General features: G+C 41.7%; 1 protein-coding gene across 1 annotated transcript in view; it reads right to left on the minus strand.

Moving 5' to 3' along the window:
• FAT4 (FAT atypical cadherin 4) overlaps window positions 1-17,454 on the minus strand; it is a 331,865-nt gene that overhangs the window by 151,780 nt on the left and 162,631 nt on the right. Inside the window, exon 2 of the mRNA XM_069242380.1 lies at window positions 14,316-14,447. Coding sequence (XP_069098481.1) covers window positions 14,316-14,447 — 132 coding nt within the window. The remainder of the gene's footprint in view (window positions 1-14,315; window positions 14,448-17,454) is intronic.

Genomic DNA, 17,454 nt, shown 5'->3' on the forward strand with positions numbered 1-17,454 from the left:
TCACTTTTTAAGTAAATATTGCAGTATGTGCAGAAGCACAGACCTCATCCTACTTCCTGAAGTCCAAGCAAGACATGGAAAGGAGTAACACAAAGGACGTGATTGTCCAGAGGCAATGAGAACAGAGGAAGAAAACCCGATGGTAGGTGACAGAGCTGAGCAAATAGTGGAGGGGTATGAGAGATGATAAGGCAAGAAGGATTTATACACTAATTGAGTACACAAAAAAGAGAGACAAAAAGAGAATGGGCGAGGAGAGGAAGAAGACCATTTACATCTGGTTATTATAAAATACATGCCAAGCTTTTGCTTAATTGAAGGCCCAATGAAAGATCAATCTTTTTTAAATGTGGTTGTAGCTTTGACTTTTAAATTCTTAACAAAAAACATCAATATATAAAACAATATATTCAATTTTGATTGCTACATAATCCCATAATCCAATATAAATGTACACATAGTAAGTAAGGGCCAGATGTAGGAAGAGAGCAATTTGCGACATGCAAATTGCGAGTTCCTGCGACTCGCAATTTGCAAGTCGCAAATTGCTATGCAGTACGGTGTCTCAGACACCGTCTGCAACTCGCAATGGGGTCGCAATGACCCACCTCATGAATATTCATGAGGTGGGTCGCAAATTGCGGCCCCATTGCGAGTATAGGCACTCGCTAACATGGAGGCCTGCTGACGTCAGCAGGCCTCCATGTTAGCAACCTGCCTTTTCAATAAAGCATTTTGTTTTTTTTTTAAATGTAGCCCGTTTTCCCTAAGGGAAAACGAGCTGCATTTCAAAAAAATCCGAAACCTTTTGTTTCGGTTTTTTCAGGGCAGGGAGTGGTCCCTTGGACCACTCCCTGCCCTGAAAAAATGTTTTGGGGTCCAGTCTCAAACTGGAAGGGGTCCCATGGGGACCCCTTCCAATTTGCGAGTGGGTTACCATCCACTTGAAGTGGATGGTAACTGCAACTCCATTTGCGACCGCGTACGCGGTCGCAAATGGAGTTGCATACCACTGCGACTCGCAAATAGGAAGGGAACACCCCTTCCTATTTGCGATTCGGAAATGCATTTTGCGAGTCGGTAACGACTCGCAAAATGCATTTCTGCATAGGAAACACACATTTGCGAGTCGCAAACGGCAGATTTTGCCGTTTGCGACTCGCAAAGTGTTTCCTACATCTGGCCCTAAATGCCTTATATATTCCTACTGATATTTCTCTCTTAATCAATATTCTTCTGTTTGCAACAGCGTGGGTTGCTGAATGAGCAAAGGCCTTTGAGGTCACAAGTTATTGCATAAATAAGTAGTAGGTGTAGGTAACGGAGAGCCTATTATGATTGTTCTCATATACTCCTACAATCATCACCTCATACCCACTTAAAATCTTCATATATTTTAAATCAGATTTAGGAAGAAGGATATTGATCTATGCTTTACATCTGTTTTTCCTCTTACTTAAAATAATGTAAACCAATCTCTCCAAGGAGTTATTGTCAAGAAAAAGTCTACAAAGGTCTGCAAATACAACCCTTTTAACGCCAATTGATGCTGTAGAGGAATCCTATAAATATTATTTATTAATTCCCATCTGTTATATGTATATTTTTTTTAATGTATATGTCGACTTTCGTGTTATTGTTCAATCCATATTGAAAGGAAAGTCCAGGAAGACCAAATAACAAAGTATTGAAAAGTAAATGTTCTACTAGTGTAAATGAATTTTAATAAGGGATTTTTATTTTTTCTTCCCTCCTGGAAAGGTTGAGTTTTATCACCCAGAAGCAGCGTTAAGACCACACTGCAGTACTATAAACAAAGGACATGATTTAAGGGTTGGTGCCCTACTTAAACTGTGAACTGAACATACATAAACTCCACCACTGCATGTGGTAACTTTTTTACAACGCAGCGTACCCCGCGGTGATTCCTCTTGCTTACATTATTCGCACTCTTCCCGTATGCGGATGGCTTTTTAATGCCACTCTGGGACTGTAAACTGCTTTTTAAAATACACAGGCAACTTTTCAAACTGGAAAGAAAAATAATTGTTTGGTAACCTACAACTGAGCTCCACATACACACACATATGTGGAGAAGACCAGTCGGTGGCACGGACAGCCCTTTAGTCCAATTTAGTAATCTGTTCAGGCACCCGTATTGGGGTCATGAAGTCTTTCCCCAAAACACACTCTGCATGCATTTAGCCGCATGGATGGCACCAGACTCTGCTGAGAAATAGAGCAAAGTTCGAGCTTGCGTAAAACGGAGTGGTGAAAAACATGCAGTTAGATGCAATTAGTGTTATCACCCATTCTGAGGTCCAAAATCAAGATTGGTGTAATTGTCATCCATGTAATTAACACACATTTGGCATTACAAATAGTGGACGTGCAATCAGCACACTAAATTTGCACTTAAATTGCAATGACCACCTTAGATAATTATGAAGTATCGAACGGACCAAGCACATGCAAAATGTCTGTTTAGTTGTGTGCGCTGCGTATTCCTTATCCAATCTGCCTCTACTCCCTTGGCACTTGATAGGGTGGTGAGTGAGTGTTAGTGAGATTAAACCTAATCTCATACTCTGTTGTCAATGAGAGTGTTGTTATGTATTAATATATTTAGGACCAACGTTTTAAATAACATAGACTCGGCAGTGAAAGGCATGTGCAACAAGAGATGTCCTATGCATCTTTATAGAAAATATAAGGGTCACTAACATTTTTACAGTCTTTAAAACATTATGGGCCAGATGTATGAAATTTCCATTTTGCAATCCTGAATAGCGATTCTTAAAAAACTGCTATTTAGGAAATGCAAAATGGTATGTAAGAAAATAGCAATTCCCTAAAAGCGATTCTTACAGAGTCACAATCGCTATTAGGAAATCGCTATTTAGGAAATAGTGATTCTTTCCGTTAAGAAATGCTAAATGGCTTGATACATCTGGCCCTATAAACCTAAATTAAACACAAGAAATTCTAAATTAATACAAGAAACATATGATCCCTAGCGACAAGATCTCAATAGTAATGACACATGCCATTTTTTAAATTTCCTTGTACCTCCCTACCAGTAGTAACAGTAATTTTATTAATGATTAAATGACTAATTTATAGTTTGTTCGTGAGTTACTTTGTCACAGACATGGCAGATATCCTGTCTACTGTATTAAAAGTGCATTGTATCCGATGGCACTTGTAATAAGGTGGATGATTCATCCACCAAACTCTAGCTCAGGCCCTAACAGGGGGCCAGTCACCACTGATGACTGGTTGAAACACTGACAGCAACCCAGGATCTAAATCATTGGGTTAAACATTACAACACCACATATCACACTTCTGGGTATCAGCGGCAGAAGCCTCTTTTGCAAATAAGTATCTACAAAGCCAATGACTCCCTTGGTTGGTCCTGAGCTCAGATCGTCAATACTTCTAGCCCAAATTGGTACAATAACTATCCAGGGCCGGGAACCTAGTAGTTTGCTGTAAAGGATGAAGCAAGTTAATTCAATGTTCCATTTTTACTTATGCTCTTTCTTGGTCCCCTGGTGATGTGGGAAGATTTCACGCCCATTAACAGCTAATAGTGCTGGGAGCATGTTAATGCATCTGGCTGCATCACTGTACTTCTGCGGTACTTCTTGACAGTTTATCCAAATCATCCAACTCCCATGGGCAAACGTGACTGCCTCATGAATTTTATTTCCGCAGTGCAAAATTAGCTGAACCCCATTATTTCAGACGATGCACATATGGACCTCCAAGCCCATCAGGCAAACCACATTCAGAGGGAGGAAAATGCAGCCACTTGTAATTTCTTCTGAAGATTTATCAAAGTGATAATAATGCATTGAATATTGCACTCTAACGTTGGTTATTTGTACAGAGAGAATGAAATGAAAGACTGCATATGTGGTCAGCACTGCCACTAGGCTGTACACACAGTAACTACCAATGTGTGGGACACCGGAACACCGACCTGTCAATCCCCCAAGCTCAGAAACCCATTGAGTGGAGTGATATGGTAATTTCCTTAATGAAGTATCAACATTTTTGACAATTCATCCTTCCTTTCCATATTGGTACTTGTCCAATACGCGTTATTCTCTATTTGAGCCACATTCCTATCATAATTCAAAAACCCACATACAGCTATTCAACATTAGGGATTGTTTCCAAAAAAAGTAGCTTTGTCTACAGTGTGTGCAATTGTTAAATTTAAATAAAGGACATTGATTTGGGCTGAATAATATCGGCCAACAAAGAGGACATGGGAGATCACACTGAGCACAGCAAGCCACAAGTACAGTCTTGGTGTGGTAGAATCAGGCCAGGATCGCTTGGTGCCACAGAATTACTTTTACCACTAGAATAGATAGGGTCACTAAGAAAGAACTCAAGCTTTCTCATACCCTAGTAGCAGTTGTAGACTGTAACACTGGCTACGCAAACAGGTTTTCAGCCTTAAACGACCGTGACTAAAGCTTCCACCAAGAGAGGTGTTGTAGACACAGGTGTATCTGGGCACGCAACACAGCTTAAGAAAAGCATTCAGGAGGAATTTAAGATTTCTGAGCTAACCACATTCTTTATTATTTGTTCCATTTAACCCGATATTTAATTCCTTCCATTATAAGATCCAGCTATGAAAGCAATGGCATTATGTATCACATTGGATAAATGCACGCAGTGTCGTAAATTAGGTGAAATGGAAAGCAATCATAACATTGAAATCCTATTAAAGAAATGTTCTAATACCTGGAAGTGTTCTGTCTACACTAATGTCGAAAAAAATCTTCAAAAGCAATGCTAGTAGCTGTAACGCATCTGGTCACGGTTTTCACTCAGCCTCTAAGGCAATTTTTCAAGTCATAGTCTTTCAGCGTACAAATTATTGCCAAGACTCAATTTTTTCATGCATGCCAGGAACCTAATCGACAGGCAGAAATAAAGAGAAATGTGCCATGAGGGCCAGAGATCAACAACAGGAAACATTCACAAAGAAGAAAGAGATGCTTGGAGCTGGGCCACCTCAGATGTCTGTGTGCATCACTGGAACACACGTGTCCAAAATATGCTGATGCATAAATTACCATACATTAAAGTGTGTATGTTTCATGTAGCATTGTGTCGGTGAGAATTTTTTCTGCTCTAATATCTTTTCTTGCTTATGCAGAATTCTAAAGAAGGCTATCACTATAACATAATAGTAACAAGCAAAAGGTCTCACATTTGTGAAGTTAGAGCAATTGGTGTTGTAAATGACAATTCTTTTACCTATGTGTTTTGGTTTGGAGTGTAGTGGATGTATGCCAGGTGGCACAGCAACCCTCCCAGGCATGTGGCTGCAGAAGAGAGGACACAACAAGGCCACCATCTTGGGAGTGTTTTTGCCTCATTCCTAAAGACTGGCTGTGATACCCTAGAGATGCAACCCTTTCTAGTGTGTTTACCTAAACATTTATAGCACCAAACAATTCGCAAAGTGGCATCGGAGAGTGAGGGGGTCAAAAGAGTTAGGAGCAGAAAAAAAGGGGGCAGCCATATATTTCTGTGTGTTAAACGTTTAAAGGAATTATTCCTCTACATTGGTAATACCAGCCTAACCTTTAAAAACATTGACTGTATACAAAGAGAATAATAGAAGAGGCTGTTTAACTAAGCAGGGGGCTTCAAATGTGTGCAGATTGATGAAACAGAGCTTCAGTGGTAGATAGGCCGACAGGATAGGTTCCAGAGGTGAACATCTGTGACTTTGGGTCATTGACATTTTTTCGGGCTATGACAAGGATTCAAAATAATGTTTTTTTGGTAATCCAAGGTAGCTCCAAAACCATGTCAGAGGTTCTTGATACCCACATAACATAAATTACGTAAAAATAATTTATATGGAACTTATTTACACAGTGGTTACCCTGCAAGCCTGACATGGATCCTGACTGTTTTTTGTTTTATACAAAAACAGACTTCATTCACAACAGCACATTTGGGTTACACAAGTACAAGCAGTGGCTGGTCCTGGTTTGCCACTGTTTGTGAAACAACAATTCTCCTATTTAAAACATCTCCTGTGTGGAGTCTTTGCTGTCACTGTCCAGGATTGACCTTGAGATGTAGTACTTGGAGTGTGTTCCTATATAAACAAACACATGTATTTTCCTATAGACATGGGGAGGCATGGTGTAGCACTGAGAGGAACACCACTAGAGGCAGGTGTGAGAAAAGGTCCACTTGATAGGGTCAGAAATATATTTTCTTGACATTGATTTTCCATGTACTTGGTAATCACAGCATTTAGAAATAATGCATAGAGTTTACATTAAATGATGCATGGAAACCTAGTGGAGTGGTTACATGAAACCTGGGGCTGGAAGAGAGAAGAGCAGGTTAAACATTACTGGGATGTGACAGACGATTGATTCATGGATCATTATACACAGGAGTCCAGAAGTGTTAGACCTGACATGCCTTAGGGTGGTCACCCCTAACTTTTTGCCTGCCTCCCTCCACTTTTTGGACTCTGTTTTGCTGGCTTTTAGACTCTGTGCACTTTACCACTGCTAACCAGTGCTAAAGTGCATATGCTCTCTATTTAATATACTTATAAGCCCCTAGTAATGTGCACTGTATGTGCCTAGGGCCTGCAGATTAAATGCTACTAGTGGGCCTGCAGCACTGGTTGTGCAACCCACTCAAGTAGCCCCTTTACCTTGTCCCAGGCCTGCCAGGGCAAGGCCTGTGTGTGCAGTTTCACTGCCACTTTAACTTGGCATTTAGAAGTACTTGCCAAGCCTAAAGCTCCCCTTTTTCTACACATAAGTCACCTCTAATATGTGCCCTAGGTAACCCCTAGAGCAGGGTGCTGTGTGGGTAAAAGGCAGGACATGTACCTGTGTAGTTTACATGTCCTGGTAGTGTAAAACTCCTAAATTCGTTTTTACACTACTGTGAGGCCTGCTCCCTTCATAGGCTAAAGTTGGGGCTGCCCTCATACATTGTTGAAGTGGCAGCTGCTAATCTGAAGGGAGTAGGAAGGTCATATTTAGTATGGCCAGAATGGTAATACAAAATCCTTCTGACTGGTGAAGTTGGATTTAATATTACTATTTTAGAAATGCCACTTTTAGAAAGTGAGCATTTCTCTGCACTTAAATCTTTCTGTGCCTTACAACCCACGTCTGGCTAGGTTTAGTTGACAGCTCCTTGTGCATTCACTCAGACACACCCCAAACACAGGGTACTCAGCCTCACTTGCATACATCTGCATTTTGAATGGGTCTTCCTGGGCTGGGAGGGTGGAGGGCCTGCTCTGACACAAAGGACTGCCACACCCCCTACTGGGACCCTGGCAGACAGGATTGAACTGAAAGGTGACCTGGTACACTTCTAAACCACTCTTTGAAGTCTCCCCTACTTCAAAGGCACATTTGGGTATAAAACAGGGCCTCTGCCCTACCACCTCAGACACTTGCTGGAGAAGAAACCTGAACCAGAACCTGCATCCTGCCAAGAAGAACTGCCTGGCTGCTCAAAGGACTCACCTGTCTGCTTTCTACAAAGGACTGCTGCTTTGCTGTTGGCCTGCTGCCTTGCTAAACTCTTGTCTGGCTGCCAAAGTGCTCTCCAAGGGCTTGGATAGAGCTTGCCTCCTGTTCCCTGAAGTCTCAGGACCAAAAAGACTTCTCTTTTTCATTTGGACTCCTCATGCGCTGAAAAATTTGACGCACAGCTTGTTCCGCGGTGAGAAAATCGCCGCACGCCGACGCTGCCGGACGTGACGCCTACGGGACGACAGGAACTTCGACGCACGGCCTCGCATGAACAATGCCACCTGGCTTCCAGAGAGGAAATCGACGCGATGCCTGCCGTGAAAAAGAAAATTCCACACGCAGCCTCCCGGAACGACGCGCAGCCGGATAACAAGCCGAGGAATCCACGCACAGACCCTGGGACATCTGGTAATCCCACGAACCATAGAAGGAGTCAGCCCGCGTGCCGGAAAATGACGCACGTCTTCCCCGAGTGAAAAATAACGACCCAAGTCTGAGTGTGAAGGGGCGAAACCGACGCACACACAATTTTTCTTCCCGCAGAATGACGCATGTCTCCCCGCGTGAAAAATAACGACGAGGGTCCATGTGTGAAGGGGCGAAACAGACGCACACACCATTTTTCCACGCATCTCCTCCTCTGCTGCCCTCTGTGGAGATTTTCCACTCCAAACCAGGTACTTTGTGCTTGAAAGAGACTTTGTTTGCTTTTTAAAGACTTAAGAAACTTTATATCACTTTTCAGTGATACTTCTACAAATTCTTATTGCATCTTTTATTGTGTTGATCTACAAATATCCAGATAAATATTCTATATTTTTCTAAACACTGTGTGGTGTATTTTTGTGGTGCTATATGGTGTTATTGTATGATTTATTGCACAAATACTTTACACATTGCCTTCTAAGTTACTCCTGACTGCTCGTGCCAAGCTACCAGAGGGTGGGCACAGGATAATTTGGATTGTGTGTGACTTACCCTGACTAAAGTGAGGGTTCTTGCTTGGACAGAAGGTAACCTTACTGCCAACCAAAAACCCCATTTCTAACAAGAAGGTAATGGGGAAGCACTCTGTGCCTGTGACAGCGACTGTGGGGGTATTTGAGGTGGTGCCTCTTCAAACAGGAAGAAGTGCTATGTGAGTGTTGTTTTAGACAGCACTTCTGAAAGTGGCATTTGCAAGGTCACAGTAGGTGTGAGGGGACTGCGATCAAAGCCATGACAGCAGTGAATTCTGAGAGGAGGAAGTTATGGAGTTTGCTCCACTTTTGTGACGTATGATACACTGCTCTTCTCACTGTGACACCCTTGTGTTAGTTTGTTTGTGCTACAGGGTTAGAAAAATGGCTGCCTCTACTAATTAAACTTTATTTGAAGAGCCCCAGTTTACATACAAAGGCTAGATCTTTTTTGCTGCCAAGCTTGAGGCCGTAAAGCGCTTGGGTCTGGACTCACAACTCCTTTTCCACCATTTTGGAGACAACACCTTTCACCATTTTCTTGCCTAGAGCTAACCAATGTGCTTGGTTGGTGAACCTCTGGAGGTTATCAAGAGCATGTGCTTTCACCTAGTGTTAAGCTCTACTCAAGTCAGTTGGTTAATGCATTCACTGCAGAGGTCGTGACAGAACGAGAATGTCACAGATTATAATCCTGACATAGCTTTTTCACCTCTTCATCTGTGCAAGGTCGATGCAAATGAATTACAGTGATTTTGTTAAGAAGGGTACCTGCTTTGCAACGCTATGAAATGGTAGAACCTGTTTTACCAAGCACGATATAAAAAAAACAAGTTATTCCCAGACTGCCTGAACACGTACCAGATAAAGAACCCTAGGGAAGAGGAAGTGGCATAAGGAACAGAGCTGCCGACTTTTGAGCTGGGGAACACGGTTCGAGTCTCAGCACAAACTCAACATCATGTGTTTCTGGGCAAATCACTTAATTTCCCCTTGCTACGAAAAATGAATGTGCTTTTGTGTAATGTAACTAGTGCTCATGTAAAGTGTTGTAATACCTTTGTAATGAGTTCATGCTAACTGAACTCTATTTGAAGAGGCCCAATTTACATCCAAAGGATATCTGTTTTTTGCTATCAAGCTTGAAGCCGTGAAGTGCTTGGGTCTGGATTCACGACTCCTTTTGCACCATTTTGGAGACACCACCTTTAGCCATCTTCTTGCCTAGAACTAACCTATGTGCTTGGTTGGTGAGCCTTTGGTGGTTATCAAGAGCACATGCAATTGTCTAGTGTTTAGCTCTACTCAAGTCAGTTGCTTAATGAACCCACTGCAGAGGTCTTGACAGAACGAGAATGTCATAGATTACAATCCTGACATAGCTTTTTCATCTCTTCATCTCTGCAAGGTCGATGCAAATGAATTATAGCAATTTTTTTTTAAATGGCACATGCTTTGCAGTGCTATGAAATGCAAAAAATCTGTATTACCAAGTGCTATATTAAAAAAAAAGAAAAAAAAAAAGTTATTCCTAGACTGCCCCAACGCTCCAGACAAAGACCCTAGTGGAGAGGGTGTAAGGGCCGTTCAGAGAAGTGATTGCTTCATGGTTGGTGAGAAACAACATATAAACAGGTTAGCAAGTGTTAATTCCTAATGTTATACATTTAGAAATATAGTCTCGCTATATTTCTAAATGAGCACATGTTTACGCTTGTGAGCACTCAAGGGGAAATGTAAAAACACAGCTTCAAAAAAGTACTCCTGGAAGCCTTTCTGAATTCCAATAAAGTCAGACATTTGCTCCAACCCTAGGTGTAACCCAACAGGAGCAAATATGAATCGGGCTATTGCACTTTTTAACAGATAAACTGGCTAGGTTAATTGATCTGAACAATGTATTGATGCTGGAAGCAACTGCTAACTGGGTACTTACCAGCATATCACCATCAGCCTGCTTGAGGTGAATGTATTTACAGACGCTGAGGCTAACTGCCTGTGATGTATAAAGACTAATCCGAAAACTTTACAGCTATGTGTGGACCATCATCAGTGAAAAGAGGCTTAAAGAATTGTAAGGGAATCCATCTAATTGCCCTCCCTTACTGTTGTATAGACAGAAGTTGTCAATATGTTCATGCAGCAGCAACTCATGTTGCAATCATATACTACAGAGCTCAAAAAAGCATTAACTGGTATATCAGTCTATGCACAGAGTGCCCACGAGCTCCTGATTCGGCAGGCAATCCTAGAACTAGGGTAAGGACATAGACTTTAATCGAGCCTATATAAATCTCAGAAAGCAGATAAAGTAAGGGGAACACTGCAGATAAAACAATAGAAGGAAAAAAACCTGCAACATCTCATAGACAGGAAATGGGAGGTTGCTTGCTCCCAGGTCAAAAAGGAATCAAGTATTGCAAGGCACCAGCTGATGCACTTAAAACTGTCTGCACCAGTGCTTTAAATGGGCAGGTAATGTCTGGTACTGAGTACCTTTTCTTTGACTTGAAAGGGAGAGAACCTGCACTTTTCAACACTGCTGCAACACAGTTAATGGGAGAGTGCCAGCACTTCTCAGGAGAAAACAGGTACTCTAAATAGTGAGTGCCAGCCTTTATGTATTTCCATTTAAAGCATTGGTCTGCACCAAACTTACAAGACATGTCTAAAGTCTCTGCCTATTAGGGAATAATGTCCTCCAAAGAGTGTGGTAATCAAACCTAGGCCAGAAGTTACACACTCCTGTAGTAATTTTGAGGAAGGAAAATGCAATATTTTATGTCATTATATAGAAAAAGGATTTGGCTTTGTTAGTGTTTCATTTTCACTGCCTACAATTAGTACCTTGCCCCAAAAATGTCCTGAACTTCACTGCATCTATGCCTCCAAGACATTTCATGTGTCGGTTTGTCTTTCTCTTACTGTATTTGACGATTACGTGGGTCAAGTACTGTTGGCAGCCACTGTCCTTCCACTGGTCATAAGATTCTGGAGGTACTTTTTTTATTGAGTTGCAGCACACCATAAGAGTGCATTTGTTTACAGGCTGCCGCCACTCCTCCACCATCCTGCTCCACATCATTACTTGCCTATTGTGCATTGGTGGTTGACATCCCCCACCCCCCTACATTGGTGATTGTGACATGCACACCCCTCCCCTTACTGTGTTTTTGCCCCATTTTCGTTGCTTGCCCGTCACCCCCTCTCTCCAGTGTTACTTGTCCCTCGTCCCCACACTCCATCATTTCTTTTGTTGTACTTCTGTGCCCCTCACCTTCATTGCTTTCCCCATCCCTTTCACAATTTGCTGTCTTTGTTTGTCCTGTACCCCCACCCCTTCCACTGTCGCTTCATGCCCCACCCTCTAACCCCCACACACACCGTTGCTTGCCTCTTCCCCACACTCCGTCCCATCAGAAAAAAAGCACTATGATGCAGCCTGTGCTGGCTGCATCATAGCGCATATTTTCCCAAGCATTGGCCGATATAATAGGTCTCACCTTTGCAAGATCTATTGGTTTTGTCAGTGTCTTCTTTGCATTGTTGTTCAGCAGTGTTGCTGCAGTGCAGCATGGTTGAATGTAAAAAAAAAAAAGAAATAAAAGTGCTGTTTTGTCGTCAACGTTGACACCATTGAATTTTTTTTTTTCCTTTGAGCCATGCTGCACAGAAGTCACGCTGCTGTACAACATGGCAAAAACATTGACAAAGCCAATAGATCTTGCATAGGCTGTTTTGCCTTACACCACCACTGCTAAGGGCTTCTGGTGTTACTGTCTCAATGGAACACATGACCCAAGACAATTGTTGGCTCCATCTTCCACCATTACTGCTAGAGCACTTGTATAGGGTATGATACATTAAAAAATGCACAACATAATATAGCGTTATCCATTCAGAGATGCAATACTTCATATAACGTTTCTTCAAATATGCTCACAGCGCTTCACACCTTGGTTTTGGCATTCCTATGAGTCGCAACTAAGGACCTGATGTACAGAGATTCCCGATAGGCCTATGAAGACATCATAAATGGCATCAAATAAAAATTTGCAATTTATGATTTCTTATTAGGAATATACTAAAATGTATTTGGTAGAATAGGTGCAATCTACACACACTGATTCCTACCAAATGCATTGGTGTTTTATGAACCAACCTATGTATTAACAGGTTGGACCTCAAAATACTGATTCGTAGTGGGTTGCAATTCAACCTAACTCATTAGTATGTATGAGGTAGGTCACATATTAGGACCCGCTACGACTGGTTAGAGTCACAGGTCTGCTGGGGTCAGCAGACCACCTTGTCTGTGATTCCTTTTAAATGCACCTCGTTTTCCTAAAAGGAAAAGTGATGTGTTTTTTTAAAAAGTAATCATTTTAAAAATATTTCCCATCAACCACTGCCTGCCCCTAAAAAATGGTTTTGTTAACATTCACAAAGGTGAAGGGGTTCATTGGGGACCCCTTCCTATTTGCGAAGAGTTACCACCAATTTGGATTTGGTGGCAAAATAGGATTTTGGTCACAGAAGTTTAATACGTAAGTTAAAGGAATAGGTATTTTGGAAGGACACCCTTTGCATCCCCTTCCAAATTACGATTCTGTATTTAGTCTGAAACTCAAATTGCAATTCAGTAACAAGTTAGCAAATGGCAATTTGGGTGCTGTACATTTAAAAATGCTGTTTTGCAGTTGCAAGAGTTCAATTATTAACTTTGCGACTGTAAAATCATTTTGAACATCGAGACCTAAGAGATGCTATTTTTACCCATAATGGAGCTCAATTCACTCATATTGGAAGGAAGGGAGGGTGAGCTGGTCTTGCCAAGATCCAAGCTCACGAGCTGGAGATATCAGTAGAAAGTATTTAACTCACTGAGCTGGTAATGTATGCTTGGTCTTCATTTCTCATGTGATCACCATCCCTTTTATCATTTTTGTTGCTGAGAAATTTGCCTCCCGTCCACACAATGTTTAGGTTTTAAGGAAATGTATTATTTCTAGTGTATCAGTAACATCAGTGTGGGAAGGTTAAACGGCTATCAACTCCTCTCACGAGTAGAGATTTTGGGCCAGATGTATCAAAGGTTTTTACCCATTCTGTGTCTATGGGAAAAAGTGTTCATACATATGGCCCTTAATCCCGTCACCATCTTGGTAGCACATTAATTGGTTGTCTAGTCTTGTTTTTATCCTTCAGGAGATATGGCCTACCCAACAGGCACAATGCTTCATATTTTTTACTATTCAGATGTTTGCAATAATTTGAAATGTGCACAGCAGAGAGAAGTCGTAGATCGGAGCTTCCAGATGTTTCATCGTAACAAACACATGTTGTACTTTTAATAACTCTTCAGCATTGAAAATGTATGTGGGTGTACAGCTCCATAGTGCTTACTTTAGAGGATTCCAGCAAAAGAGCTTCTTTGCTAGGAAGCATCATTTCCCATTTACAGTGCTCTACAAACTGCCAAAGGAGAAGCCAAGGAGTTAGCAAAAGGGAGTTGCAAGGAGGAATACTTGGCATGAATAAAGACGACCGAAACCACGGACAAATAGGGAGAGGCACGAGAATGGGAGGAAGTAGTAGAAAAGGGCATTCGATGGCAGCCTGAAATGAACAACTGAGGGATATCTGATACATAAAATTGTGGCATAGTAATAAAAGAGGAAGCTTGTATGACATTCTCTTGGCATAAGGTTAACATTCACATTTACGGCTTTGTAGTTCATAGTTATTGACTTGTGAAAGAGACAGCAGTATTTCAGGAATGGGACCCATGTCCTACCTCGTCGGCATCCATCGCCCTTATCTGCATTATTTTAGACCCATCGCCAATATTCTCCTCCACTGTCAGGTCGAGCAGATCCGTTGGGAAGACCGGTGGGTTATCGTTGACATCCTGAAGTGTGATTTCCACCTAAAGTGAAAGAACAAACTGCATTATCATCAAAAGTGTGACTTGTGAGTCTTGTTCGCTTACAGGCTACAGCGAACATCAGCAGGAAGCTCAAATGGAGACACCACCTCAGAGTAGAATGTGCCACAGTAATGCATTTGCTTCAGAGGGACCCTTGGACAAAGTGAAAGTGCAGTTTGATGTCATTCAGTGATCTTAGCTAGCATCTGTGTGATTAACACTTAGCTAGACCAATGAATGACTGAACTTCGTATTCCCAGTCTAACTTGCCTAAAAGCTGCCAGAGGTTGAGGGTTGGGAGGTGGGAGGGAGGAAGGAGGCAATTATTCAAATACTCTGATTCTATGTGAACATCAACAGGCATAGGCAAATCACAACTCTCTGTACTATCCCAACAAACTGGAAATTACTCCTGCCACAATTAACTCCCTACAGATTCTATTATGGTCCCATAACAACTTTCACATATTCCACCCCCGAAGCATATAGGACGTTTCACTCAACAGGCACCAGCCCCCTCCTTCGGTTCCACCATGTATTAAGTGCTAAAGAAAACATTCCTTCTACATATTGTGTTTATACAGTTTGCAAATATTAATGACAGTGTTTGAAAGATATTAGCCAGACATGTTTGTGGAGTGTCCTTCCCAACTAGGATTGTTTAGATCACGGACACGCCAATGTTAAAGCGAAACCCTTAGAGCCTTGCTTTTTTCTTTGTTCTTCGGTTTGTAGATGCTAGCCTTTAATGAAGGGAAATAAGGGGGTCACTGCAGCTGTTTTACATCTCCTTGGAAAATCAAGACACTCTGTAAGGCTACAGCAATGAAGTCATCACCAGAATTTGAAGACCACCAGCAAGGAAGTGGCTTATCTGGGGTAGCTCTGTCATTACCAGCCAGTTGGGAAGACAGATGGGTGGATGATGAACAGGAAGTGATAGGGAGGCTGATGGATGCACATTGATTGGGCTTCTATGGCTCCCATTCCAGTTCTAACCAGGGACTTCTTGATTGAAAGCATATGCTCTGCCTGGCCAGGCCATGCTCAAGTCAGATAACGCCACAATATAAGTATACGGCTGAATGGCCTTTTCCCTATTCCATGAGGTGTATAATATGACCTGTTTGTGTCTTTCAGAAGCCGTCCAGAATCTGACCTCAATATGACAACAGCTACAAAGTGAGAAGCCAGTCCCGTGCAAATACCATAGCTAGATCAAGAAGGAGAGCGGAAATGTCATCAGGCAGAAAAAACAACTCTTCTAATTCAGCATGGAATAAGGGGTGCAGGTCTGCTGATATTGTCAATTATATAATTAATTAGGTAAGTACTAAGCCCATGAGCAAAGAGCATAGAGAATACATTTGTACAACAAATTATTGGGTATATACACCCAGACGCCAATGCAGATGAATAAACACTACTGCAGAACTGCCAATATGATGTATACTTTTATATATGTTTTTCAGTTAATAAAGGCATATACATCATTTACTGTTAACATTTACAATAAAGCCATTGATAATAACCCGAAGACACATCTTAACGCTTGCCACTATTTCACCTGTATAATGCTTGTGTAATTAGACATAGTTCCAAGTGCATAAAGTATCAAGGAAACAATCACCAGGGTGGTGGCCTGCAGGGTACAGCAGACCACCATCTCTATGATTGTTTTCCAAAAAAGAGATCTTCATTGAACGTATGTATTTGCCCCCTGGACCACAGCCTAACTCCTGAAGGTGTCACCATGATTCCCAAGAATTAAGGGGTTCAAAGCAGCCCTCTTGCCCTTTGTGAATACGCTACCACTCTAAATTGGGAGCCTGGAACTGGACTAGAATTACCATGGCAAACCATTGATTCATCAGGGTGTAAACTGCTATTTGGAAGGGAGTCCCAAAACAGTACTCATGTGAACACTTCCTGGGATTGGCCTTATTCTCTTCCATCCGCAGCCAGAGCTCCTACAATGAAGAGCCACCGCCACCCTGCAGAAGGCAGCTCAGCATTGTCACATCTTTCAGGCGAGGTAAATATAGGGAACTCTCACCATGTTTTGCAGGGGGTACTGCAATATTGTAATTTTGTGCTATTCTATAGGTTCTCACTCATGGCAGGGAAAGGATACAAACAAGGACCAACTGGGATCAATCTAGGGCTGCAAGAACAAGGTGATCGAAGAGCAGTTACTGTCTGTCAAGCAGATCAGCACATGAATATCATATTCAAACTGGAATATTGACAAAAAGCAAACTCTGGGTTAAAGTTTGAGTTCAACCTTCAGAACTGTACACATCAGATTTGAATGTATTCAGACTACTCATATCACCTATCTATTCAAAATAGTCATGTCATTACTTTGAGAGCAACAGCAAATTACACAAAATTAAAAAAATATTTCCAGGTGCCTGAAACAAAGACGAATGTTCTTAGATTGTGTATATTGTAGAATGATTTGGAACATTCTTCCTAGAAGACACTCAACTCTTGTCTTACTCCTCATAAAAGCTTCAACCCTGCCTGGCTGTCAGCATAGGAACTTTTTACAGACTTCCAAAGATAAATCTGACACTGCTGGTACCTCCCAGCCTCGGATATCCTTCTGATATGCATTGGATAAGGCCTATCCGCAAACAGAGAGGCCTGGCTAGCTTTGAATCCCGAACACTTCTTTTTAAAGCTTAACCCAAGTTCCCTCCATCTGCCCTACCCCAGTGAGGATCATCCTCGTCCATACAGTAAACTGTGTCCAACTTAAAAGACATAGAGAAGTTGCAGTGACCGATTTGCAACTCACACTATAATGTGTGCAATGTCCAGAGTTCTGAAAACCCTGTCATAAAAATTAAAAGTGGGCAATATGGCGGCGGTAGGTGGAGACAAGAGGCCTTATGCTCCATGAAGTTACACATAATACAATAAGCATTACAGGCTATTGAGAGTCCTTTATTTATTTAACTAATATATCTTTGCGGGTGACATTGGTGCCATTTTCACATAA

The sequence above is a fragment of the Pleurodeles waltl genome, chromosome 1_2, assembly GCF_031143425.1.
Source record: "Pleurodeles waltl isolate 20211129_DDA chromosome 1_2, aPleWal1.hap1.20221129, whole genome shotgun sequence".
NCBI classification, from domain to species: Eukaryota; Metazoa; Chordata; class Amphibia; order Caudata; family Salamandridae; genus Pleurodeles; species Pleurodeles waltl.